The sequence below is a fragment of the Amphiprion ocellaris genome, chromosome 18, assembly GCF_022539595.1.
Source record: "Amphiprion ocellaris isolate individual 3 ecotype Okinawa chromosome 18, ASM2253959v1, whole genome shotgun sequence".
In the NCBI taxonomy this organism is placed as follows: domain Eukaryota; kingdom Metazoa; phylum Chordata; class Actinopteri; family Pomacentridae; genus Amphiprion; species Amphiprion ocellaris.
In genome coordinates, this window is record NC_072783.1 from 11482740 (window position 1) to 11509360 (window position 26621).

Here is a 26621-nt window from a genome sequence, read left to right on the forward strand (position 1 = left end):
TATAGCAGACAATAAATACATTATTGTAAAGTGTCAACATTCAGAATAATCCTTGAGTGTGGCACTTACAGGTGGTTGAAGAGACTGAGAGACACCCCAAATAGCATGTGGATCACACCCAAGATCACTGACATCTTCATCTTAAACGAGTTGAGGAAAGTCAGTTTGTTGGTGGCAACATTCCAGATCTGCAGAGACCACAAAACAGGGTTGAATGTTTGACACCACCACAGCAATATGGCTGTTCCTCTTCATTTATTTATTCCAAAGTGTACTAATATACTATATACTAATGTGTTGTGAACAGTTCATTTGAATTGCAAAATGTTTTTTCCCTCCCCGTTAGTTACTTTGACAAGTCAGCTATGAGCCCATCAGATTCAGCTGATGCAAATATTTACAAAAACAAACATAATTTAGTTTCATAAAAGAGGTCAAAATACATAAAACAGTTGGATATTGACCGAAACAGAAGGAAATAGTTCTTTTGTAGATTTCCTTTAGCAGTGGAATCATTCACATTTGATACTCTATTGAGTATTTGGGTGGATTACACCAGGGAAAATGGCAACTATCTATTAATATTTTTGTGTTAGTGAGTATGCATCTTTTTACCGGGTCGATTCCAAGTGGATAGGGCCCATTGAACACACCAGGAACAGCAGGATCTAACTGTAGAACTGCATTTCCATCAAGTGTCTCAAACCTAGGACAAATCAACAGCAAATGAATACATGTACTGAAATGAAGCACAATACTTAAAGTACATGCTACAGTGGAAAAAATATAGAGGAAAAAACACACATTTTACTGACATCCACATATGTGACATGGATTTTAGTGACATTTTCTATACTGACAGAACCAACAGTGAGAAGATACCTGAATGGATTTGACTAGCCTAAGAAGGTTTCTACAGGGTCGAATTGGATTTCCTGACAGTGAATGCATCTGAATATGTGGTTATCTTTCTATATGCTGAATAGTTGGGTAGACTCCTTTAGAGGCCCATAACTCACAACTTATTTTTTAGGAGGTTTTCCTGGAAATTGGAGTTCAAATAACATTTCTAATTAGTTACAAGTGGCGTGCAGGCCAGTGAGCACAGGCTTAAGTATAGGTTTCTGTAAAGGCAGTGCTGGAACTGTTGTTCCTCCAGATATGTCCAACTTCAACATACTAGAGCAAATAATAAATAGATACAAAGCTTTAGAGGTGTTGGTATGTCTACTGCTCAACACTGGACAGAGGCATGCAAGCTGCTTCCAGTCGTTATGCTAAACTTGGCAAACCACACTCCTACTCATGTTCTGTAGTTAAGGACTTCCAATTTCTCACACTTGGAAAAAAATACTAATATGTATACTTCCCAAAATGCTGAAGTATTAATCTGATCATTTGTTTCCTCTTTACATAATTACAGAAATATATAAATCTGATGTGATGCTCAACTTCATCTATTGATAGGTGGTAGAGAACTGAGCTAAAACACTCGACCAACAAGATGAAAACAGCAAATATCAGGGATTTGTTAGTCCAAGTAGAGAGCTGGATGACTTACGTCCAGTTGGCTCCTTTAGGACCAAACATGGGCCTCACACTCCAACCAGAGCCGAACATGTTGAGCGACTTGGAGAAGCAGTCATTGTAAATAATGCCAGTGTAGATGGAGAAGATCCCCATCAGAAGGACTATGTAGCGACCAGCGAAAACCATGTTGAATATCTACAGCGGCAAACAACCGTTTAGAAATAAATGTTTTGAATATTTGTACAATATGGTTAAACGGCAAAGATACTTGTGCATCCTGATTATATGTAGTAGTGTACCTCATTGTCACTCTTCTGGGAGAGGAGGCGGCTCTCTCGGATGACCAGGTAGAGGGCAGCACAGGTCATCAACACACCATGACCCATGTCACCAAACATCACCGCAAACAGGAAGGGGAAGGTGATGATAGTGTATGGAGCTGTAACAGGTTAAACACAGAAACAGACGATCAAATATTGAGGCTCAAACAACCAAAGCCACCCAAATATGCATAAATATGTATAGTGGAAAAAAGACACCAAATTCAGTATTAAAGAAAAAATAATATTAGAGAAATAATAGAAAATTATTGTTGCAGCAAAAATTGTACAATATTGCAGCAGTGCATTTCTCATCATGCATAATTTCTACATTATTAATGTAAGGAAGGTTAAAGAATGGCCAATTCTCAGCCAGAAAAAACAACAGTAGTCATATCTACTTTTGTTTTGCGTGTCATTATGACAAGTTTTTGTGATTATTAATTCTAATATTATCTATTGGCATAAGTCATGAATTCAAATATCGACAAAGGAATTCCTGTATAACCTGGATTGATTTCCCTGTAGTTTCCTATGCCGTAGGCATCAACAATGTTCTGGAAGCCTGATGTGAACTTGTTGGTCTTGTTGAAGGTTGGTGGAGTCTGCTTGGTCTGCATTCTGTTTAGGATGGAAGGAACTGTTGAGCCGCTCCTCTCCTGTCAAATAAAACATCCCTTATCAGCACACACTGTCTATGGTGGAGGTGCAAAACTAGACGTGACTGAACAATAAACCGAAGAACAGCTTAACTGCACCTGTGACCTCAGACTAAGGATGTAAGTATAAACTGTTTATAAAGTTTAATGTCTATGTATACAGTAGATGAGTGTGCACAACCTGCTATCAATTCAGCAGGTGTTGAAATGTTATGAACGTAAAGAAACCATTTTTGAAAACTCACTCAAAGTTACTTAGTTGCTTAAGGAGGTCATAGTTGCCTATGACCTTTCAGATCCATAGTGTAAAGGAACAGAGGAGGGAAGTATGTGGCATTTTACAGTTTGTTTCACCACACTGTTAATCAATTAACACACAAATAAACCAAATTAAAAAAAACAAACTTACGGTTCCTCTACGCAGAGCGAACTGAATGGAGTCCAGGTCTGAGACAGGACACCACACCTCAGCGATCAGACATTTCTGGGTGACATCGATGTTGCAGAGGTTGAGGGTATGGTAGATGGCCTTCATCTTCCTCACCTTGATGAACCACACCCGCATGGTTTTAGAGGCAGCCTGCAGCACCCGCTGACGGTGGTCCTCGGTTTGATTCAGCACCTACAACAGCCAAGTATAGGGCTTGTTTGAGACTCTGGATCCTGAGCTAATCATCACTGGATGTTTCAATGATATCGAGCCCTGCCAGTGCTAAAGGTTAACCTGACCTATATGTTTCTATTAAAAAAATAAACAAACCAAGAAAATAAACACAGGAGGAGTCTTTTGTGAGGGTGGGGTTGTTTCATTTTTTACATTTCCTTGTTGAAAACAAAACTTTGTATCTGATAAAGCTGGTGTTGACAGACGTTAGATCTTATGAGGGTTACAATACCAGAATCGCTATTATTTCTTGCCAACATAACTTTTGGCAACTGATCATGTTTATTTATTTGCAGGAAGCCAAACTCGTTATTACTATTTGGTAATTGTGCAGCCATACTCTGACCTTTGATTTTTCTTACCTACCAACTGCACGTATTTAATGTTTATGATCCTTAAATTCTTAAACTTCACGACTGCACACACATAATGTTCTCTCTGGATTAAAAAGTCAGCTGGATGCCTGGAATGCATAGTATTTACAAAGAAATGTGTTGGAAAATTATACAAATAAAATTTTAACTTCAAGAGACAAATTTAGCCTACAACATTTAATGCACAGATCTGAATTTTCCATGCAAGCGTATGCTCTGTTGAAGTATGTGTAATCCATTGTGTGTGGTTGACAGGCTCAGACTAGACCAGCGCTCCCAAGCAGAACCAGAGCTTTTTCCAGGCTTAATAAGGGAAAAGTTGGGGAACAACAACACTATGAAACAGGACAAAAGGTCTTTCACAGATAAGAACTAATGCACAAGAAAACACCCACCTACAATATGAGGGCTTTTGTAATTTCATTGGAAATAAATTTCATCGAGGAAAAGTGAGCAGGAGTCTGAACAAAGACATCCTGTTGTGCAAAGTTTCTGATTAATTGCTTGTTGTTTAGTGAGCAGCAGTGTAACAAAGAGTACAAAGAGCCTTTGAAAAAAAATATTAAATTAAAAAACAACTGCATCACTCTTGGTAATGTGGCCTAAACAGTAATCAGGCATCACTCCAAGGTCAACTACCCTCCCTCTTCATATTCATAACCCCTTTTTGAAGTTTATCTAATGTGACACATAGGCAATACTGAACTTACCATCTGGAGGTCATCGATGCGGCTGTTGACACCAGCCAGCATTTCCTTCCTCTCCTGTGGGGTCTCTGGACAAGGGTAGAGAGAGGCACGGAACCTGGACAAATGTACCCATCATCAGAGTCAGATCACTGCATGTAACACATGCGTTCTCCCCCACTTTGTAACACAGCTTTTCTGGTATAAATGTGTAGCTTCTGATCCTGCATGGTGACAGTCGAGCATTGAATGCACAGCCAATGCAATAAATACTCCTTAAAAAGTCCCAACTTGTATCTTAAAATGCTTTGAATATCCTGAATCTACACTACCGTTCAAAAGTTTGGGGTCACCCAGACAATTTCATGTTTTCCATGAAAACTCACATTTTTATTCATGTGCTAACATAATTGCTCAAGGGTTTTCTAATCATCAATTAACCTTTCAATGCCATTAGCTAACACAATGTACCATTACGACACAGAAAAAATGGGCCTCAGTGCCCCTATGTAGATATTCCATTAAAAATCAGCCGTTTCCAGACAGAATAGTCATTAACTACATTAACAATGTCCAGACTGGATTTCTGATTTATTTAATGTTATCTTCATTGAAAAAAAAATGCTTTTCTTTCAAAGATAAGAACATTTCTAAGTGACCCCAAACTTTTAATCGATAGCATACCTGAGTTAAAGTAGCTCCATATTAGTTAAAGTTGCTCTACATTAGCTAAAGTTGTCTTATATTAGTTAAAGTTGATATTATTAGTTACAGTGGCTCTATATTAGCTAAAATTGTCCTATAGCCTATTAGTTAAAGTTGCTGTAAATGAGTTAAAGTTATTCTATATTATTTAAAGTTGCTCAAAAATGAGTTGAAGTTCCTATATATGTTAAAGTTGCTCTATATAAGTTAAAGTCGCTCTAAAATCTGTTACAGTTGCTCTACAATAGTTAAAGAAGCTCAGTATTATTCAAAATTGCTCTGCCCAGTTGCAAAACAAGACAGCCATGAAGAGGTTTGCAGTTTTGTTCCCAGATGCAAAAGAACTCTAATATCATACTTTCTCATATTTGTTATGTTCATTCTCATCTTAATCCCATCTTTTTTGTAGCTTCAAAATGCACTTAATTTACATCAGCCTAAATGTAATCTAGGATTCTAACTTGTGCTATGAAGTAGAGCTGGGAAGAGCACATGGTTGCGTTATGCGACACCCACCCCTCACAGATCTTCTTCACCCTGTTCTTCAGTTGGTCGCCCTGGAAGAAGATGATGAACACTGACTTATGGACTTGATCTCCCTGTTAAAAAGAGAAGAAGGTGTTAGAACACATATAGCTCTGTAGTTGTATGGTTAATGTTGTCTAACCCCAAATTTAACAGCAATATGCAAAACAGACAATTTCCGAGAATTTTATATGTACACTTTTATGCTGTGCTATGCAGTGTTATATTCTGGTTATGTAATATTTCTGATATTGCTACTGTCCCTAACTCCATCTGTTGTGTGCTGACCGTGGTGGGGTCCTCCAGAGGGTCCTCGATCTCTGCCTTCCTTAAGAAGACATTACCGCGACACACCCTCCATAACATCCTCTCAAAGGTGGGAATCCTCTCCCTGCTGATCACTCCAGCCACAAACCTGCACAGACAAAGTTCTTAGAGCGGAACAAACAAAAGAAAACAGACCACAGTACATACTGTATGTAGTAAGCCCTTATTTTGCCTGCTGAATAAACTGCTATCACGGTTTGTTAAACAAATTAGATAATAGTAATGTAATTATTTCTCATCATAGTATTTTGACATCACAACAGTGTTGACAAAAATACTCCAGTAGTCATGGCGTGTAGCATTTTATATGAAAACATCACCTTCCTAACTTTTCTGTTACAGCCTTCAGTTGGCCAGGTGATGAATCAGAAAGTCTTGTGACTAAACAATTCTTTAAAATTCTTGACAATAACGGCAGTTTCAAAATGCATTTAGTCTGTGACTTTTGACTATGTGACTATTGTAACATTTGCTCAGTGAAGGGAATCCTGATTCTTAGAGATTATAATGTGGCTCTCATGCTTTACCCCAGTCTGAGTGGGGCCCCACGCCCCCCCTCACTGCCTTCCATTAGAGCTGATGACTCCTCCAGGAGGTTGGGATCCTCCATCTGTCAGAAAAAAAGAAAGAAAGAAGAAAAATTTGAGTTGTTTTACCTGTTAAAGTGTGATGATCACGTTTCATTTGACTGAATGTTTGTGGTTTTGCACTTGTTTTTAAACTCTGGATTAGAATGTAGACTGGCCTACATTCTCCAATAGCCCACATCCTCAGACTCTCTGATAGTTTGGCTAACTACCAGTTTAATAAAGCAAAAAATAAAACAAATGCTATAAGAGATTACATCAGATCACCATATATAAGTTCAATGATACATTAGATTCCAGATGGGTGGTCTGTATGTCTGAGAGGGTGAAGAAGGCCAACCTCATCAAAAAACTGCTGTGTTCGATGAAGGATGTGTTTAAGCTCGGTCAACTCCAGGAAGTTCTTCTTCAGGGCCTCCTGGTTAGTGTTTATTTCCTTCAGTTCATTCTCTAACTTCTCAAATGTGGCCTGCGGAAAAAAACAAACAAACAAAAAAAAAAAAACAGCAAATGATCACAGTTAGCGTTCAACTGCACAATTCATTTTGATAGATATAAAAAAAACTGTGACAATGTAGTTATACAAATTAATTTGTGGGACAAGAAACTTCTGAACTGATTGATCTTTTATTACCTCTAGATCGATCATGTCTCTGGGAAAAGGTACTTCTGGATTCTCTCCAGTGTCCACCATTGGGATGGCAGCTTTTTTGATCTCCTTCTCAACAAACCCTGTTCACCAGGGGAAAAAAATCAAAGATTCAACCTGTTACCACAGTTTTCCTGATGAAAATAATTTGATCATTTTTTCCCATTCATTTCTAATACAACATTATGTGGTACTCATCTGATAGGAACAATAAAGAATCCTAAACTGAAGCTGGAGTAAATCAGATTTAGCAGCTACCTGAGTGTGGTTGATCTGAGCATTACATTTGTCTTATTACTCACTCAGTTTCCTGTCCATCTCCTCACATCTCCTCACTTCGTTCACAAACTTGCGCTGGAATACATTTACATCTGGGTTCAACTGTAAGTGGAAAAAGACAAGAAAAGAAAATCTTACAAACAACAATAATTGTAGCATTTTGATAAAACTAAACTTGACAACACCCCAGAAAATTAACTAAAAACTACCAAGTATACAATCATTATTTATCATCAATTCATGTGTTTGGGATTGTGACTTCATTCTCAGGTCAGGATTCCAGTACTTCACGGTATCTTTACATAGCAGGTAGCTGTTCACTGTTATGTCAATGCTATATTAATGTTACATATATATATATATATATATATATATATATATACATATATATATATATATATATATATATATATATATATATATATATATATATATATATATATATATATATATATATACATATATATATATATATATACACACACAGACAGAACCTTTATTCGACGATAGACATTATTTCTGCCTTCTGAGGAGAAGAAATGTTGGCTTGACAACATCTACACTCACATCTCTAAACTGGACCATGCCCAGTTCTCCCAGCTCGCTGACACAGCAGTAGGCTGCCTCTGATTGGAGGAAGAGCTGGGCCAGCGTCATCTCCTCGCTTCTGAACAGCTCCCCCATGATGGCCACCACACTTTGCCTCACCTACAATGAAGAAACACTGCAACAAGGACACAAACACAAACCATTAAATAAACCACTAAACCATTAAATGTAAAAATTTCTATATGTTCTCCATTTTTGTACTGTGCTATTCTATTTTTTTAGACAATATTTAATTATTGTATATATTTTAGCTGCATGACTATTACTTTGATTCACGTAAAGTGGCTACTGTAACATTAGAATTTCTCTCTGGGATTAATTAAGTCTATTGAAATGTTGAAATATGCTTTAACGTTTTGCACAACACTAATATAATAATATACTACTATCCTATAAAAATCAGTGCCACTATACTCATCTGTTCTGCTATACTAAAGTCAATTTGATTAAAATATGCAATTGTAATTTTTTTTTTTTTTTTTTTTTTTTACAGGTGTTGCAATTTACTTTCAAGTCAAGCTTCAGTTCAAAACTCACTGTTAAAAAGATTTACAACATGTGAAGAAGCATTACCACATGACATATCGTCCAGTTGTGTGTCTGTATGACCGTCACAGGAGAAGGACAGAGCATGGATTTGTAAAATCATGGAAATTAAACTCTGGGTCAGATATGCTGTAATGGGTATAGCTATTAAAGAACAAGACTGGGCTTATATCAGTTGAATGACAACATACATGCCTGAACCACGTAGTATACATTAATCTGTGGGCGAGCATAAACAAGCCCTGAAGGTTTGAGTGTATGTACATGAATTAAGGGAAAAAGAATCATTTGAAATTGCGATTTTGATTTGAAATCCCCCAAGTAGAACCCCTTCCAGGACAGCACCCAGAGACTCCAAGAAGGCTGTGTACTCTGAGCTGCTGATCGGTGCAGAAGCACAAACAACAATAAGAGTTTTCCCTTAAGCGACATGCAGTGACAGGTGACCCTCTCATTCTCTGGGAAGAAATACAACAAAACGGTGCTCAGTCAGGAGCTTGTGAGTATCCCAGCAGCTGCCTGGTGTCTCTCACCCTGGGCAACTTCAACAGAGGACAGGGTCTTAGCCCTTCTAGCGATCTCCCAACCATATCTAGCTGGTAACGCTCCACCTAATGCACCAGCACCAGTGAGGTGACATTCCACATCCCTACAACCAGTCTGTGCCCCCACAGGTCAGCACTGGGCAGCTAAATGTGTCTGCAACTTGATAAATTCAGCCACATAAATAAATAAATAAATAAGCATAACCACTCTCCTATCTCTGCTGTTGATGACCTTCATAAAGGGGCTGTACCAAGTGGTGAAAAGCAGCAGCAATTAAGGCAAAATGTAGAGGTTTTTGTAATTTTGTAATTGTGCGAGCTGATATGTGAACACCATTCAGTCACTGTGTTTTACAGCCCATTACAGGATGGTGTAATTTTTCTCTTCACATTGCTCTCCATTCCTTAGCCCCTTAGAGAAATTTGTTGGTGTACAGAGGTGGAAAGTTTAGGACCATGAGTCACATGATCAGATCTCCTTTTTGGATGCAATGAATGCTGGATGTCTGTACACGTTTGCATAACATGCCAGTGACGGATCAAGCTGGAAAAAGATTCTTTCCCAAGTCTACTGAAAGGACTTGAGGACTTACGACCAAATGCAGAAGACTGAGCTGACTATTGCCACAGTTGTAATTCTGTCCTCAATCTGTAACTGTCCCCTACAAGTAAGTATAAGGAATATGTGTAGTCTTGTATTGCATTGGAAGACTTATTTTTCATTTTATGTAAATAATTATGTAAATAAATAAAGGTGGTCTGTGTTGCTGAGTTAAATGCTAATAAAGAGAAATACTGCAATCAAACTCTGATGATGTTGATGAGTTTTATAGATAGAAAACTTCCAGTAGTTTCTATTCATGACATTTTCTTGGTGCTGACAAAGTAAATGCAGATCAGGTTAAAGTCATGTAGGTCATGGTTTTTTCTAGAGGTGTTCCAGCTGAAGTGATTTGTCTCAGAAGATGGAGAGAAAAGCTTTTTTTCACTGACAGATCAAAGAGAGAAGGCCGTGAGTTACTGCAGCTAGTAGAAAGAAGGCTAGCCCTGACATGACATAATAACAACAGGTTCTTTATTAAGGACCTGTGTGGTTAGTCAAATAAACATTTGTACCATCACTAGTTGGGACCATATATACTAGTTATCATACGAATACTGATATGTACAAGGCTGTATCCGTGTTCCCTCTAAGATAGTACACAGCCACCTGCCACTTGTCCTGGCAAATTCCCAGATGTTGTAAACCAGCAACCTAAAAAGTGGGACAGACGACAATTGGTAAAACCAGCTTGGCAGTATTTTGATGTAGAAAAGGAAAAGAAGCTTCCATGAAGGCTGTGTTAGAATAAACTGGCACATAAGCAGTGAGCTGGAGCATTGCATACAGGCTCAGACATGTGGATGTTAACCTGCAGGGCATATATTTTACATGTCATCTGAGATTTTGTTTTGTTTCGTAGGATAATGTGCAATGTAGAGTATAGAGGCCACACTTTTCAGAGACAAGTAAAATGGCTTGGACTAGGTTGCAGTACATTTCTATTATTTTACATATAGGACAGATACCACTCCAATTCTCCCTCACAAACTGGTTATGAAGTTGAGCAACCTTGGGCTCGGCAGCTCACTGTGCTCCTGGATATTGGACTTCCTCAGCAACAGAACCCAAAACATCAGGATTTGAGACCACATCTCCTCCACTCTCATCCTGAACACCGGTACTCCTCAGGGGTGTGTCCTCAGCCCCCTCCTCTACTCTCTGTTCACGTACGACTGCTCTCCTGTTCACTCCAGCAACTCCATCGTCAAGTTTGCTGATGACACCACCATCACAGGCCTGATCAGAGACAATGATGAATAAGCCTACAGGGAGGAGGTCCAGCATCTGCGGCGATGGTGTCACCACAACAACCTGAACCTCAACACTGGAAAAACGAAGGAGATGACCATGGAGCGAACGGAGCACTCTGCTCTCTACATTGATGGAGAGGAGGTAGAGAGCTTCAGGTTCCTCGGGGTCCACATCTCTTCACGTGGCCCACCCACACCTCACACCAGGAGGGGAGAGCCCAGCAGAGACTGTGCTTCCTCAGGAAGCTGCATCAGGCTCATCTCGCCGCTCACAAACTTCTACCACTCCACCATTGAGAGCCTACTGACTGGTTCAGCTACTGTGCTGCAGAGGACAGGAAGGATCTGCAACGGTGGTGAGAGCAGCAGAGCGGGTGATTGGGACAACATTACCCCCCTCAGAGATGTTTACACCAGCAGACTTCAGAGGAAAGCCAGGGGAATCACCAGAGACCCCTCACACTCAGGACACTCTTTTCTCCCCCCATCCTCTCAGGTAGACGTTACAGGACACTTAGAGTCACAACCAACTGACTCAAAAGCAGTCAAGATGTCAAATGTCTGCGCCCTCCCCCCCCGAATGACAATATCACATGCCAACAAGTGCAATATTCATGTTTAAGTGCAATTCATATCATGTGCAATAATTATGCATAGAGCAGGTCTCCAACCACAAACTGTTTCCACACTTCCTCTTATATTTCGGTTGCATATATTTTTAGTGTGTGTTAATATTGCCTTGTACAGTTTATTTTTAATGCTGTTATGTGGAGAGTGCTAAATGGATTTTAATTTTTTTGTAACAGTGACAATAAAGACCTATTCCATTCACTCTTCTTCCACGAGTCTGATGTTATCCATTCATTACCAGTGTAATCTACGTAAATAGATTATGCAAAAGAAGCAGATGCTAAATAAGAAACGGAAGGTTTATTAATTTTCATTTATTTGCAAGAGACGGGCAAAACTCAAATGCCACAGCTTTGGGCTGCAGTGTCAGACCGCAGAATTACACGTCGTGACTATTCTACGTAAATGTATTTCTGTCTTAGAGAGTGGAGCCTTTTAAAGCTGAAGCATCCCTGCTGCTGCTGCTGCTGCTGCTGCTGCTGCTGCTGCTGCTGCTGCTGCTGCTGCTGCTGCTGCTGCTGCTTTGCCCTTCACTGCTCAAGGACGCCATGATGCTGCTGATCCGGCCTAGCTCCTCTCACACACACACTGCCCGCTTTCCTTCCAAATATACCAACGAATACTAATAACTAATATTCATTTCAAATAACAGGTATTAACATTTACGTTTTTTGTTTTTGTTTTTATGCCAAAAATTGACATTGAGCGCTGAATATAGGCCCAAAACCAGGCTATGATGTAGCCTCTATAGAGACTGTGTTTTAACGGTAACGGTCTTTAGGACTCGCTTCACGAGACTTGAATGCGCTAAACTGCGTCATTTCGAACACCAATTCGGTAAAATAAGCATTTATTATCACAGTCCTGCACGTTTAAATATCGACTGATGGGTTACATAGTTCACAGCTCTCCCACTAACACTGACAAACATTTATTAAGCGTCTATATGAATAATTCCCAGAACAGCAGCTACTCACCCGGTAACCTGCTGCCTCCCGTCCGGTCCTCCCTCCTGGATGCTGCCTGCTGGATGCGGAGGTCACCGCGGAGCGTCAAGTTCCGCAGTGAAATGTAGAAAATAAACCCCGAGAGTAAAGGAGTACAAAATAAAAGCACTGTGTCGCTACTTCAAGGAAATGTTGTATCTTTTGAAAATGAATCCAAACATTTTAATAATAGCAATACATTTCATATATGTGATATTATTAATAAGCTGCAATTGAACTTTCTTCTGTACAAAATCGTGCTAATGGATTCGTCATTTGGATTTTAATTTTGAAAAATCAACCGGTAGCTTATTTTGAAATTTGGTCAACTTGACGTGGATGCTGGAGGATGTGAGGGATTAGCGTGACATGGTGAATGAACGGAAACATAACATCCACATCGCACATTTATAGATGACGTAACCACGGATTTTAAATACAATAAATTAATATAATAAAGTAATTGAGTTTTGTTTTTCAATTAAATGAACAATGAATGTAAAAATGTAAAATGCAAAAGTAATGTAACGTGGTAAACCAATCACCTTAACTTTAGGATAATCAAATCAGTATAACCAATACACGCATGTTATTGCGATAGTGAATTGATTGAATGAATTCTTTGTTTTAGGATGTGAATGAGTTTTAAGGAGAACCAATAAATACAAATTCAAACAAAAATAATTTAGTAAAGATGGAGACTAAAGAATGAAAACCTCATTAGAAGCTATCACTGATCTGCTTAGACATTTACTGTCGGCAGGAATACGTGAAGCTTGTCATGAAACAGCTTGATGGTTTGATTGTGCATCCAAAACTTGAAATGAATAAATAAACTGTTATGGATCTCTGGCAGAGAACTGAATGAAAAGCAGAGATTGCTGTTTTTTGCAAGTAAATGAGAAGATAAACAGCAAAACGTTGGATTCCTAAACCTATATTTACTGATAATTTTGTCCATTTGAAGACAAAAGTTGAAAGAAGCTGAAAACACAACATCAGACATGATTTCACCTTTTAGCAAACTTGTAATTGTGACCAAACTATTGCTTCCATTTACATCCAGCAGACACAGAGCAGCATTACCTTTTATTTATTTATTTATTATGTTTGTCTTCACCTAATTTTACATGAAAAGAGCATTCTCTTGCATTGACACAGCACTGTGCAGAAAGATCTGGCTGCACCTAGTCATCAACCTGATATAGGAAGAAAAAAGTTTAGGTCATTTCTGTTCAGCTAAATGACTTCTAGTTGTCTTGGGTGAGATAAAGAACAGGATGCAGTGACAGTGTTAGAATAGGGGAACTGTTTTAGTTGAACATTTGCATGAATGGAGGCCAGAACTGTCATCAAAATGGATAATTCCCCAAAAATAAAGAAATAAAAAATAGCAAGGCTGCTACTTTGCACAATCCAAACCTTTGGAAATATGTGAAATTCTCAGTGTGGTAAGTCACAGGCCCAGAGGTTGTTGTTTTCCGTAGTGAAGGGGATTTTGAAAATGGTAGATTACAGACGGAAAGGAGAGTCGTGTGAAATCCAGACTTATACCCCAAATCCACATCCGGTGAGTTAGTTTAATGTCCCCCTGATGAAAGTCCAGTAGGCCCTTTTTTTTTTTAAAGCTCTGATTTAGATTCTACCAAATAATGAGAATGTTTACCATGGGGGCCATAATTTTATTTTTTATAGCAACAATCTCCAGTAAAACTATAGCAATAGTGTTTTTGTTGTGTGGTAGTAATAATACTTGTTGCATAATATTTGTCGCCGTAATCCACCAAAAATGTGCACTTGCATATCAGTCCAAGCAACATCTTTCTGCAGGACATGGGCTTGCATTGTAAGGTTCCTTCAACTCATTCAAAAGGATAAAGGGGTTGGCATTGCGATGCAGCCTGATCTTCTGTTAGATGTTGGACAGGTAGTAGGGTCTCAGGGTCCATCACCATGAGCAACACTTTTCACTTTACGTGTCATTTAATCCACTATTATTCTAAAATCATTTATTATAGCAGCTGTTAGTCAGTCACGCCATGAAGCCTGAAACATTCTACCTTTTCTACAGCCTGAACTACAGTGCTGTGCAAAAGTTGTAGGCACTGTAGATGCTTGGATTCTGTTATAGCACAGTACCATCAGGAAAAAAACAGAGTCTTGCAATAAGTGATAAAAGCCCTACAGAACCCCGATGTCAACATCATGGAGTCACTCTGGATTATATGAAGAGACAGGAGACACTGACACAGCTTGAATCCACTGAAGAACTACACAAGTTCTCTAAGATGCCTGGAATATTTGAAAGCATCCTCCCTGTACTTTTACATGCTAAAACTTTGGCTCACTACTGCATTTAAAGCTCTGATTAAATGATTGTCATGTTGTAACTCATCTGTGAGATGCTTATTACACATTATTTCTTATACCAAAGAAAAGTGCTACCAATACCACTTCTCTAAACATCCTGAAATAAGGCCTACCAGATGTGGCTGAATAGTCCACAAGTGGCCAAGTGTTGAGTCAGTACTAATGAGATCCTGCAGAAATTTTCCTCTTACAAATGGCCACAGTAGACTTTCACCCCTCTCAGTTCCACATGGTGCAGAGTTTAATCCAGGACACTGGCTTGCTTCCAGTGAGCAATTTTGGGAGCATGGAACTCCCATAATGTACATAAATTACTGTGGCAGACTTCTACGAGAAACAGCTTTTCGAAGATAGCGTTCTGCCTCGTTCTGGGGTACCATGTGGTTTTCATAACATGCATGCATTAGAATGTTTTCCCTTGCTGTGCAGAGACAGAGTGAAACAGACAGTGCCACTGAGCTGCATATGGAATTCAGTATGAACGTTATGATGCCAATGCGCTCTGTGGAAAAAGACTTTCCACTGATTCCATATGAGACAATGCCTTTCTAAAATCTTATCCAAAACATTTTATTTCTTGCAGCTGCTGACTTTGATCCTCAGCTGTTATTACCTGCAACGGCCGAACTTCATTTAAGAAAAACATTTTTACCGTTGAGCTCGTATTTTGGGGTATATTACATGCTTCAGACAAGCGCTCTGCCTGGAACTGACATCATGGGTGAAATTGTACATTAACAGGATTTTTTAAAAAAACTATTAAGATGTTACATGATCAAAGTCAAAGCCAGTGCTGCAGGTAGTGCTTGAGCATGTATATTCTTTCCTGATCCTGAGAATATTAGCTTGACAAAATAATGTGAATCTGAATAATCAGAGTTAATTTGTAGGTTTTCATGAACTTTTAGCTGCCTTTTACAGTTAGTAATGAATTGCATTTTCATGGAAACTCATGAATACTGAGTCAAAATAATTTCATGAGTGAGATGCAAATTTAAAAAACTGGTAAATGAGTTTAAGTGAGGACCATAAAATCTTATTTGTATTCACCTAAAGCTAGTTGACTTTTAGCCACATTATTAGCTTTTACAGGGACAACATTTATCATATTCATCAAAGGATCTTTTGTTTCCAATCAGGACTTGTTTTTGTCCTTTTTTCTTATGTCTTCATCCATAATAAACCCAGCCTTGCCTCCCATGTCCTGAACATGCTCTTCAGAGTGGAGAAAAGGGTGGAAACAGGAACAAATCCTGCCTGACATTCCTCCTTTGGCTGTGCCTCGGCTTGTATACAAGCAGATCAGTGCAGCTCTGCTGACTATTCCTACCATGCTGATGGGGCAAGGCTCCACCAAGGGGGTGTGTCATTGAATCATGGAAGGGTTGGATCGAGGTGGAGTCTTTCTGATGTGTGAGTATATTTAGGGAGGAGACAAGGGAGGAGTTTGAGGTGAAAGGGAGAGTCCAATGGAAAAAAAGGGGGAAGGGGGGTGTTGCTGGAGAGAGAAAAAACTCTGCCGGCTGCCGCTTGACTGGAGGGTTTCTCTGCCTGGTGTGGCATTCACATCCAGCATCGCTTGGCTTCCCCTGCTCACTGGCCTGACTCCAGGGACTTGAAGTAGGCAGAACAGACAGACAGCAAAGAAATACAGAGTGCATGTATGCTGGAGAGAGACAAGTGAGTTCATAAGTAGGAGTGAAAAAGAACAGAGGTCCACGGAACAGAAAAAAGGAAGAAACGGCTGAGAAGACAAGCAGTCGAGAAGGAATCTAAAAGTAAAGTGCTGAAAAGAGGTTGATCGGCTGATAATACAAATCCACCGACATGGCAGCCATGGAAGCACTGGAATCATCAAGTAGCCAGCTGGAGCCTCATACCCTCACTGAGATCTCAGACGATGAGGTCAACCTCCCACCCTCAGATGATGAAGATGATGTCCTGGCTGCAGCCAAGAAAGAGCTGTCCACCATGGGTGCAGAGGGGGACAACACCGAAGACAAGGATGAGGCAGCGAAGCTGGATCCACAGGCAAATGGGGTCATGGTACTGTCTCTGCTTGACAAGATCATTGGGGCAGTGGACCAGATCCAGCAGACCCAGAGTGGGCTGGAGGCCAGGCAGCAGGAGATGGAGCGTTCAGTAACGAGCATCCAAGGCGAGCTGACAAAACTGTCCAAGAGTCACAGCACCACATCCAACAGTGTCAATAAGATGATGGAGAAGGTACGCAAGGTGAGCGTCAATGTCAAGACAGTGAGGGCCACATTGGAGAAGCAGGGAGGCCAGATCAAGAAGCTGGAGAACAACGAGGCAGAGCTGCTCAAGAGACGCAACTTTAAAGTCATGATCTACCAGGTGAGAGAGTGTTCATGTACCTGTTTCCATGTGTGATCATGTCTGTCTGTTTGTGGTATCTGGTTGTTCATATAAACGTCATGTTATCGTATGAGGGAAGGGTGTGGCCCATGGGTGAACCACACAACTGTTGGGGTTTTGGATGTGGGTGGAAGTGTAGTTCCTGCTACATCGCTTATCACAAAATCTTACTGAAAATGATACAGAGGTGGTGTAGAGCAAGTAAATGTAAAACGTTTGGATTTCCAAAAATGTTGCTCACTTTACTTAAATGCAGAGGATTTTAGGGAGGGGTTAATTACTGCTGGCCAGTGCTCAGTGCTGAATTGACAGTACTAAAAACATGCCCCTCAGACAGTAAGATTTTTCTGTAGATAAGAAATAAAGAGACACTGTTACATCTGAATTTGTCAGCTACTACTTTATTACAAAGTGGCTCAAAATTTGCAAATGTATGGAGTGAAACTATTAAAGTGTAATTAAAATATACTCACAATGTGCAAAAGGAGCAAAGCACATAAAGATACAGTATATGATTAGGATGAATCCATGCACAATAATTGAATAAACCAAAACAAAAAAAAGTATTTTGCTAAGATGGAGACCGTGAATCAATATACAGTCTTACAGCATGAGGCAACTGACATTTTCATACTAAACATAATCCAATAAAACATGGCAACTTGCTAAGACACATCCACAGCCATGGATACAACAGGCAAATATTCACGCTTATTTATCAGATAACACAGCTTCCAGTCATTTTCCAGTTTGGTATGTGTTACATTTTCCAAGTATTCTTGAACTACATGTCATGAAATAGCTTCTAAATACAGATACTAACATGCTCCAAGCAACACTATTGTGACTGTGATCAGTATACAAACATTTGTGCCAGTGTCTTCTGATTTATATTGTGTCCACTGTCCATGCAGACTTAGATCATGCATTGTTAGACAACATACAGAAGCAGAGATCATAGGTCTATGACTGTTATGTTCCTATATGTTGTTCTACATCATCTCTGTTCCATCCCAAATCGAGTATACAATGGTTGAATATTCAGTATCCAGTACAGATGGCTTCCAGAGAGTTTTCTCCTGCAGAACACTATGCATAGGACTATGAACACAAGCTTTCCCTGAAGCCTTCACATGTAAGCCAAGCTCACTGCCTGCCAAAGTCATACGGGATCCATTCGGAAAGTCATTTCACTCTTTCCCACTTTTTTAAGCAAAGATGGAAAATACCACAAGCATGCTCAAGGTTCTGTTCAAGGTAGAGGAGTGGTAGCAGAGAGGGACAGCAGAGAGGAGAGCTCTGAGGGGCAGATGTTTCATTTAAAAAGACGGAGAGCAAAATGTTTTTTTCTTTGAGGGAGTTGAGGAGAACCCTGTTTCTTTTTTTAGCCTGTGAGGCTGCAGTGTGATGTGTAATAGCTTGCAGCTTTTTGCACAGTGGCGCGAGAACATTCAGAGTTTCCACCCTTGACTCAGACATCATGGCTTGGACCAACCACACGCTCTCTGTTTCCCTCAGTTTTTATCCAAGAGTTGGGCAGGAGTCAAATGAGTGCTCCATTTTAGCAACCCAGACTGACTGTGAATGGTTGTACAATAATGCCAGTCTAGCATGCTTGCACAATTTATTTGGCCTTACCTTGACTTGGCATACACCATGGTGTTGTTATCCTGCCATCTGCAGATGAGCATGGAAGAGCTCTGAGCAAGAAAAAGCTAATGTCGTTATTTCATATGAAGGAATTCAATGACTGCTGTTTCCCAATCTGAGAGGATCATAAATCAGTTTAAATTAGTATCTAATAAAGTCTCGAAGCTGAGGGTTGCAAAGTTTCCAATACAATCTATGCGTGAATACTGCATAGTGAAAAACAAGACAGGTTGGGATTTTTCCAGCATCAGCTAAGTTCTTGGGCCCTGTGGCAAGAGAAACTCCCCCAGAAATGCTTATCTCTGGCTCCCTCACTAACTGAAAACACTGGCTTTGTTTATGGTTGCCAACAATGACATAACACCAGATTCATCTTCATTAAAAAAGCAAACCACAATGTGTTGTTCTGTTTTCAATTTTCTGTGCTCCTCTGTTGCTCCTTAAGGTCAGATTCTTTCAAAATCAGCAGTAAATAGTGAAAAACCCACCAACACCCCTAGTGAACTGTAACACTGTTCGTCTGGCTGCCCTGACAGTGTGTCAACACATTAGTACTTAGCCTTTGTTGGGACTCATCAGGGCTGTCAATGTATTCCTCCATGCATCATCACAAACACCACTCACAACATACATGGACATACAAGGCAGCAGCAGTAGTTGTATTCTGTGATTGTACTCCAGGAACATAACGCAAAGCAGAAAGAAGATGGCCTTAATGTAGTTGTAGATTAAAGCCACAACATCAGAACCGCTTGCCTATTATTGTATATTATGTTGGTCCTTCATGTGCTGTGAAAACACCTCTGACATGTTGGAGCATGAGCACCGAACCACTGTGGCTGTCCTGTAGTGTTTGGCACCATGGGAGCAGATCCTTTAGGCCTTGTGGGTAGTGAAGTGGGGCCTCCATGAATCAGGTTTGTTTTGCTACACCTGTGGATTCTTGATTGGATTGGTATCTTGGGAGTTTAGAGGCCAAGTCAACACCTTGGGCTCTTTGTTGTGTTCCTCAAGCTGTTCCTGAGTGGTTTTTACAGTGTGGCAGATACGGTTTTCTGTGTGTTTAGCCCTTTTTAGACGGTGTCAGACAAGATATTGAGTTCTGATTCAAACACCCTGATCTGTACTTGTGCTGTTAGAGCCCTGAGGAAAAGCCCAGCCCTGGCACTCCGCTGATAATGAAAACATACTGTTACTGAGTGGTGTTCAGTGTTACAGAGGGCCAGCTCACGCAGGGAGGACGCAGCAAGAGGGCTTTGTAGTGGAGAACAGGGTGCTTAATCTCTGCTTTATTAGCAGCTGTCGACTTGCTTGTCTTTGCCTCGCTTCTCCTGGGCCCCTTCACAAGTGTGGTCCTAACAAAACATAGACTGATGAAGTTGATCTTGTTTTCTTGTGGAAAAATGTCATCAATCTCATATATAACAAATATTTATACATGTATTTATGTATTTCTAAAAGCATCTTAGTAGTATACGAAAGACTTAGTGACCTCATTGCACTCTGACGTGCAAGAATATATTTCTCATGGGTTTAAATATAATTTTACAAATATTGAACATTTGTGCCGTCACATATTATATTTAATTCTAGCATGACTCACTACAATTAATCAAATCTAGGAGCAGCCAGATCCAAGTCAAATCTGGCTGAGGTATTGCCAACAAGGGAAACAATACCCCATAATGCCGCTGGTATGCCGGCTAGCCCAGGCTACTGTACGGTGTGGATGCTAATCAGTGGCGTCTCTGTCAGCACATCAGTAGGAAGCGCCTGGCTCCCTGCATGTGCAGCAGTCTGTTCGTGGGTGTGTTTGTGTCGGCATGTGATTGGGTCTATGTGTCTGTCTTTGGCTCTTTTAAACGTGAACATTCAGCGAGCCAGAGGTTTACTCTTTTACATCTGTGTCCAGTTGCTTGACAGGTGATGCCAGAGTTTAGAGTTTCCTGTGCTCACTCAGTATTTAGCCTAGAATGTGACTCTTCACAACAAAGTGTGCAGGAGAGAGAGAAAAAATTAAAGCTCCACTCATCAGTGTTGAACATTTAGCAGAAAAAAAAAAGATTGCAGTTTTAATTTTAATGCTGTCCTGCAAATTAATCAAAGCGCAAATCAATCACTAAATTATCTTGAGCCACTTGAGCATGTACTTGAGCATTTTGTTCATTCTTCAACCCACTGCTCCATCACTTTTTTGTGTGCACCTGAGTGCAACACTATGAATGGCTACAAGGAGAGATGCTACAGTTTATGGTCTTGCAGTATATGGAGTAGTAAGAGCGAAGGATAAACTTGAAGAAGGGGAGGCGTCCATTTACTTTGTATGGGATGTGGGTGGGTGCGTTGCGATGAAGAGCAGGGACCATATTTAGACAGCTGATTCACGGCTCAGGCATCCTCAGCTCTCCATTCTAACCTGCTCCTGCCTCCTCCTCCTCATGTGGAATCAGTCACAACTCTGTTTCTCCTTCTTCCCAGGTCCTCCACCCACCAGGATAATTTACATCACATGTTGTCAAAAGAGATCTGAAATGAAAAAAATTCAAAGGTCATGAAAAGTAACAGCAAAAAGCAATGCATACAGTTTGGACATAACATCTTGGAGCTCATCATTCACAGTAATGTTTAAATTACTTATTAAGGGCCCTGTCTGCAAACCCAAATAAGAAGCATCTTTGTGTTTCTAAGGAGTATTCAGTCTTTCGGATCTATGGAGTAATGAGAGTGAGGAATTTCAGTCTCAACAAACTGCATGTCTTATGCTCAGTTTGTATTGTGAGCTGCTCTTAACACATCTCTCGACTGTTGAATGGGGGTCTGTAACTTTCTGAAAGTCAGTTTTTGCTGTAATTGTCCCCCCTATGTTAGGCATAGTACTTCTCTTTCTATAGCAATTTTTTTTAGCTTTTGTAAAGAATCCCATTCAACACGACAGTATCATTGCCTACCGGGACTTTTTTTTTTTTTTTGAGAATGTACACTGCTATCCATATATAGTATTGAATCTCCAATAGTATCTCACATCATAACCATAGTCTCTTTACGCTTGATCTGAAGACAAAACTTTTATTCCAGCTTTGCACTTACTGTGCAGCCACGCCTTAAAGGGAATGATAGCAATTAAAGCCTTGCTTAATATTCTAAACAACAAGTTCTAATTCTATCAACTCCATTCTTAACACTGTTCCTGCTTCCTGTCCTGTCTTGTCCTGGCCAACCCCAACTACTTACACAGATTTTTGAAACTTTTTCTTATCGGAAATTGTTTGTATATGATGGGTTATTGTCTGCCTGCTTACAATCCGTCTCTGGTGCCTGCCTGCCTGCTCTGCCAACTTTAATGAGCTTCAGCCTGTGTCGCTGTCCCGTCACCCCTCATGGTCATTTTAGTGTGCTACCAGGAGGTGAAGTGTTGGATGGTTAAAAACTGGCGTCAGCTAAATGAAAATAAAATGGAGGTGATTGTGTTTGGTCCCCCCGCACACAACAACAATCATAACCAGCCTCTCAGGACATTTGTCAGCCAATCTACATCCCCACGGCAGGAATCTAGATGTCATTGTTGACTCAGGAAGGAAATTTGACTAACAGTTTGATTTTGTGGTAAAGGAGTGCTGTTTTATGTTAAGGAATATTGATAGTTGTTTTGTGTGTTTATGTGAAGGTCTTGATGTGGGTAATTATGGACAAAAGAGCAAGGGAAAAAATACATCCTATATCTATACTAAAGCGAGGGGCTGTTGTGAATGTGGTAATTAGTGCACGTTTTACATTAATATTTTCTGTAAATTACAGCAAATGCAGTCAAAGACAGATTTATATAGAATTATTGAGAGCTACATGGACCACGTGGCAATGAAATCAAAGACTCTTATTCAACAGTGCTGGAACAATGAAGAAGCCCAGCAGCCACTGTTACAGTCATGGAAAGACCATGGTTTTCTTTAATAGAGTGAACGCTACACACAGCCTAAATCACCATCTTTTCCCGACCTTAACCAAACGTTTTTGTAGGATATACCACATAAGAGACTGTGAATGTTAACTTCAGTCTCTTGTAGCAACTATATATGTGGGATGCTGATGTCACAGATGGGGCTTTACTAGTAAGTGGCCAAACAGCAGTCACCATGCCACAACCACTACTTAATTTTTAATTTATAAGTTCTTCTGTGTTCCTTCATGCTCTATCAGCCAAATGCTCAAAACACAAATGCAAGTCTGTCCTTTTCCTTCTTTCTTCTGCCTCTCCTGACCTTTAAAGGAATCAGGATCTTGGCCTATTGAAAGAACATCTCATAAACACTCTGTCAGAGCAGATCTTGCTCAGCTTTTTTTGTCTAAGCTGAACACTTGTTGCCATATCGTTCCCTACGTTTTTTAATGATGGTTTTAAACTGCCCTCTTACTTTGCTCAGGTCACAGCTTCAGCTGAATAAGTTACAAATTAAATTGTTCATGGTTTGCTCTCTGTAGATTTGAATCATATCTGCAACACTATGAAGTACAGCCTGAGAATGATCAGACTCACAGTGATGTTTTGCATTTACATTTATCAAGAGTGAACCCATTCTTCTCAGACAGGTCAGACCAGGTCCATATATGGACATGTGAGCCAGAATTGTGCCCAGCTCATTTTACAGCCTGGATTGTGTGTAACATTGTTTGGGCTTGGAGCATGTTTTTTTTTAGTGGAGAGCTTTTGGCTTTGGAACAGTAAGTAGGAGTGGTGTGAACATCAGGCGGCAGGTCAAAGCTCCACTGAAGAGAGCTTAATGACAAAATGGGGAGGACAGGACAGAGAGAAGGAGAGGACGAGGGTGAGAGGATAAAGGAGACAGCGAGAGAAGGGGAGAGCAATCTAAAAATAGCAACTATCACATACTTGTTTGATTGCGAGAAGGAAAGGGCCTTTAAAAGACTGTGTTCCTGTTTAGTTGTAGAGATCCGAGGACGGGGCGTAGACATTACAAGCTTGTTTGTGACATGGAGATACTGTTTGTCATCAGTTATCAGTTTGTTTTCTGCTTGATTCTGAAGTGTCTGCTAAAAAATGCATGTGCTCTCACTCGGCTTGAATACTTGAGTTTCCTTTGTATTTTTACACTGTAAAATATATCTTGCTATTTCAACTTTAACAAGAAATGCACTCAGAGAGCACAGTACTCTGCCAACACTGTTCATTCCCATACCTTGCGCTGAGCACAGGCATGTGCTATGCATGTGTATGTTATGTAGGGATTGCGTGACCTAAATATGTAGTGGGCGGTGGGAATTGATGGGACTCAGAAACACACCCACAATTTAATCAGTTGTTCCTTGTATCATTTCTGATAAGTCTGCTGTGGTGGATTTGTAGTAGGATCGCAATCATGTGATCGTCAGCAGACAGTTGATGTACTGTTCACTTGTTTTCATAGTTACAGTGACGCCGTGCCATTATCTCAATGGGAAATCCTTAACAAATCCATGGATCCAGACTATAAGTCACATCACTACCAAAATCTAATCACTTTGTCCTTGTGTCATTTCTGACTTTCCCTGAAAATTTCATCCAAATCCGTTACTCCATTTTTGAGTAATCTTGCTAACAGACAGACAGACAGACAAACCAGCGCCAATCGACACATAACTCCGCCATGTTCTTTGGTGGAGTAAAAATGAAAGACTGGGCATCTTTAAAATTTGAAAAGATTGATGAAATGTTAAAGCAGTTCAATCATTTAACTCATCACTTCAAGTCAAAATGCGTCAAAATTATGTTTGTATCTTCTGAGATTTTAAGTTGAACTAACTTTAGATTTATAAAACCTGTGTATTTACATTAAATTTACTAAATTTCTGCAAGATGTGCAGTTCTGCTTAGAAATGCTTGTATTGGGTGCCCAGATAGATCAGCTGGCTGAGCAGGTGACCCATAAACAGTGACTATAGACCTGATGCAGCGGTCATGAGTTCAAGTCCATCTCATGGCCATTTACTGCATGTGTTTCCCTCACTCTTTTCCCCACATTTCCTGTCTCTCTCTCCACTGTCCTATATAATAAAGGCCAAAAAATAACTTTAAAAGAACTATTTGTATTGTGGTGCCATTACTGTACACATCATCTTTACACCAACTAGTATCTATGTGCTCCAGTGTTTGTTCTGTCTTTACTTTGGGCTATTTTGTCTCAGCAGGCAAACCTCCCTGTTAATATCATGATGTAGACCTGAACTGTTCAAGCATCTCAGTGAAGCTGCAGCCTCCATGGCAGAATGCTCAAGTGCATTTGACCCATGTGGCAGTTCCTGTGGCAGTTCCTGTGGCAGCTGCTGGCTCCAAGGAGATGGTTGTAGGTTTTACGCTGCATGTATAATTATTTGGCAATTTGTGTTCCCAAATAAGAAACACAAAATGACAAATAAATAACATTTTTGACCTATCAATATTCAGCAATATTTAGTGACCAATGTATCGACTCATTTCAAAAACTGTGATGAGCCTCCCATCCATACAAACTACCAGCAGAGACAACAAGGTCAGCCAAGCCTGAAATTCATTATCCATGTTAAAATAATTACTGGAGGTCAAGGCTGATGTCTTCATTTTCTTCAAGAAGACTGTTACATAATAGGAATGTGGCAAATCAGGGAGCACCACATAGTGACATTAGACCCCGTCAGAGAGTAAACACAGGTCTGCATCATCGTTTCCCTGAGTGTTCATCCCTGAATATCCACACCAACATTCAGCTACAATGGGTCCAGCAGTAGTGTGGATGCTAGGCATAAATGGTGCAGAAATTATGTGTTTCAAATACAATAGTTTGGAACGAGACAGAAAACATCCATAAGTAAGAGACCACAGAATGGAATATGCTGCTTTATAACACATCTTTGGCTTTTAAATCATTACCAACCCAGTTTCTGTTGAGCACATGTGTGAATTTTTTGTTTTAATTTAGCACTCACATCTCTCGATCCTATTCACATAGTCATCAGTAGGTTGTCTATGCACAGTGCTTACTTGTTTAACAGGAGCAGTTTACCACTGTGTTTACCACTGTTACTTACTCTTTAAAGTTTGTTTCAGCTCAGTTGTTCAAAAATGCCCTCCCACTTTTTCACTGTAGCACAACGCAAGCCAAGCCTGCTCTAATGCAGCTCACTTGACATCCATGGAGAAACTATCTGTCAGATCTGTGTTAAACTGAAGATCTTTTTTATTTGTTTGTTTCTAAGTAGGAACTGTTCCACATGACTCAAATGTCAGTGACTCATAGTCAAAAGCTGTGGTTATTGAAAACATTAGTTTGTTTTCCCTCATATGATCTTCTCAGTCATATGACTCCAGCTTTGAATCCTCTCATGGCCTGTTACATTATTGGTCTTGAAAAGAGGGATGTTTGTGATAAGTTGACCACTCATTTACTTTTAAAATGACTTGATAATTACACCCTCTTATGCAGACTTTAGGATCTGCTTTTGATCTACAATCATCTAAAACTGTGTGTATGAGATGTTTAGTGCCTGCAAGAGTCATATTTGCTGTGTAGATCTTCTTAGTCATTAGCCTCAACAGACTCTCTTCCATTTAGTGTTCTGTTGTTTAAAACGGCAAACTTCATTTCAAAGAAAGTTAGCGTCTTTAATGAATTAAACTGAATGGCATTTCTGATTGTGACTTGAAAAATACTCCTTTTCTTAAACACTTATTTTTCACTTGGTACTCTGGCAGGAATTCTGTTTGTTGGATAGAAAAAAT

The 26621-nt window shown here is 39.9% G+C and overlaps 2 protein-coding genes across 3 annotated transcripts in view; one reads left to right on the forward strand and one right to left on the reverse strand.

Annotated features, from left to right (window-relative positions):
• LOC111565179 (V-type proton ATPase 116 kDa subunit a 1-like) overlaps window positions 1-12584 on the reverse strand; it is a 28881-nt gene extending 16297 nt beyond the window's left edge. For both annotated transcript variants that reach the window (XM_023265201.3, XM_023265200.3), the window contains exons 1-15: window positions 12467-12584; window positions 7873-8029; window positions 7329-7407; window positions 7012-7109; window positions 6718-6846; window positions 6318-6400; window positions 5752-5878; window positions 5455-5537; window positions 4258-4351; window positions 2919-3131; window positions 2359-2509; window positions 1830-1969; window positions 1562-1725; window positions 616-706; window positions 70-188 (exon numbers count right to left, since the gene is read on the reverse strand). In XM_023265201.3, coding sequence (XP_023120969.1) covers window positions 70-188; window positions 616-706; window positions 1562-1725; window positions 1830-1969; window positions 2359-2509; window positions 2919-3131; window positions 4258-4351; window positions 5455-5537; window positions 5752-5878; window positions 6318-6400; window positions 6718-6846; window positions 7012-7109; window positions 7329-7407; window positions 7873-7989 — 1688 coding nt within the window. In that variant the 5' untranslated portion in view covers window positions 7990-8029; window positions 12467-12584. The remainder of the gene's footprint in view (window positions 1-69; window positions 189-615; window positions 707-1561; window positions 1726-1829; window positions 1970-2358; window positions 2510-2918; window positions 3132-4257; window positions 4352-5454; window positions 5538-5751; window positions 5879-6317; window positions 6401-6717; window positions 6847-7011; window positions 7110-7328; window positions 7408-7872; window positions 8030-12466) is intronic.
• A 3770-nt stretch (window positions 12585-16354) lies between these two features.
• The window catches only part of LOC111565178 (caveolae-associated protein 1-like), a 29690-nt gene continuing 19423 nt past the window's right edge, over window positions 16355-26621 (forward strand). Inside the window, exon 1 of the mRNA XM_023265198.3 lies at window positions 16355-17203. Within this exon, the coding sequence (XP_023120966.2) occupies window positions 16673-17203 (531 nt within the window). The 5' untranslated portion in view covers window positions 16355-16672. The remainder of the gene's footprint in view (window positions 17204-26621) is intronic.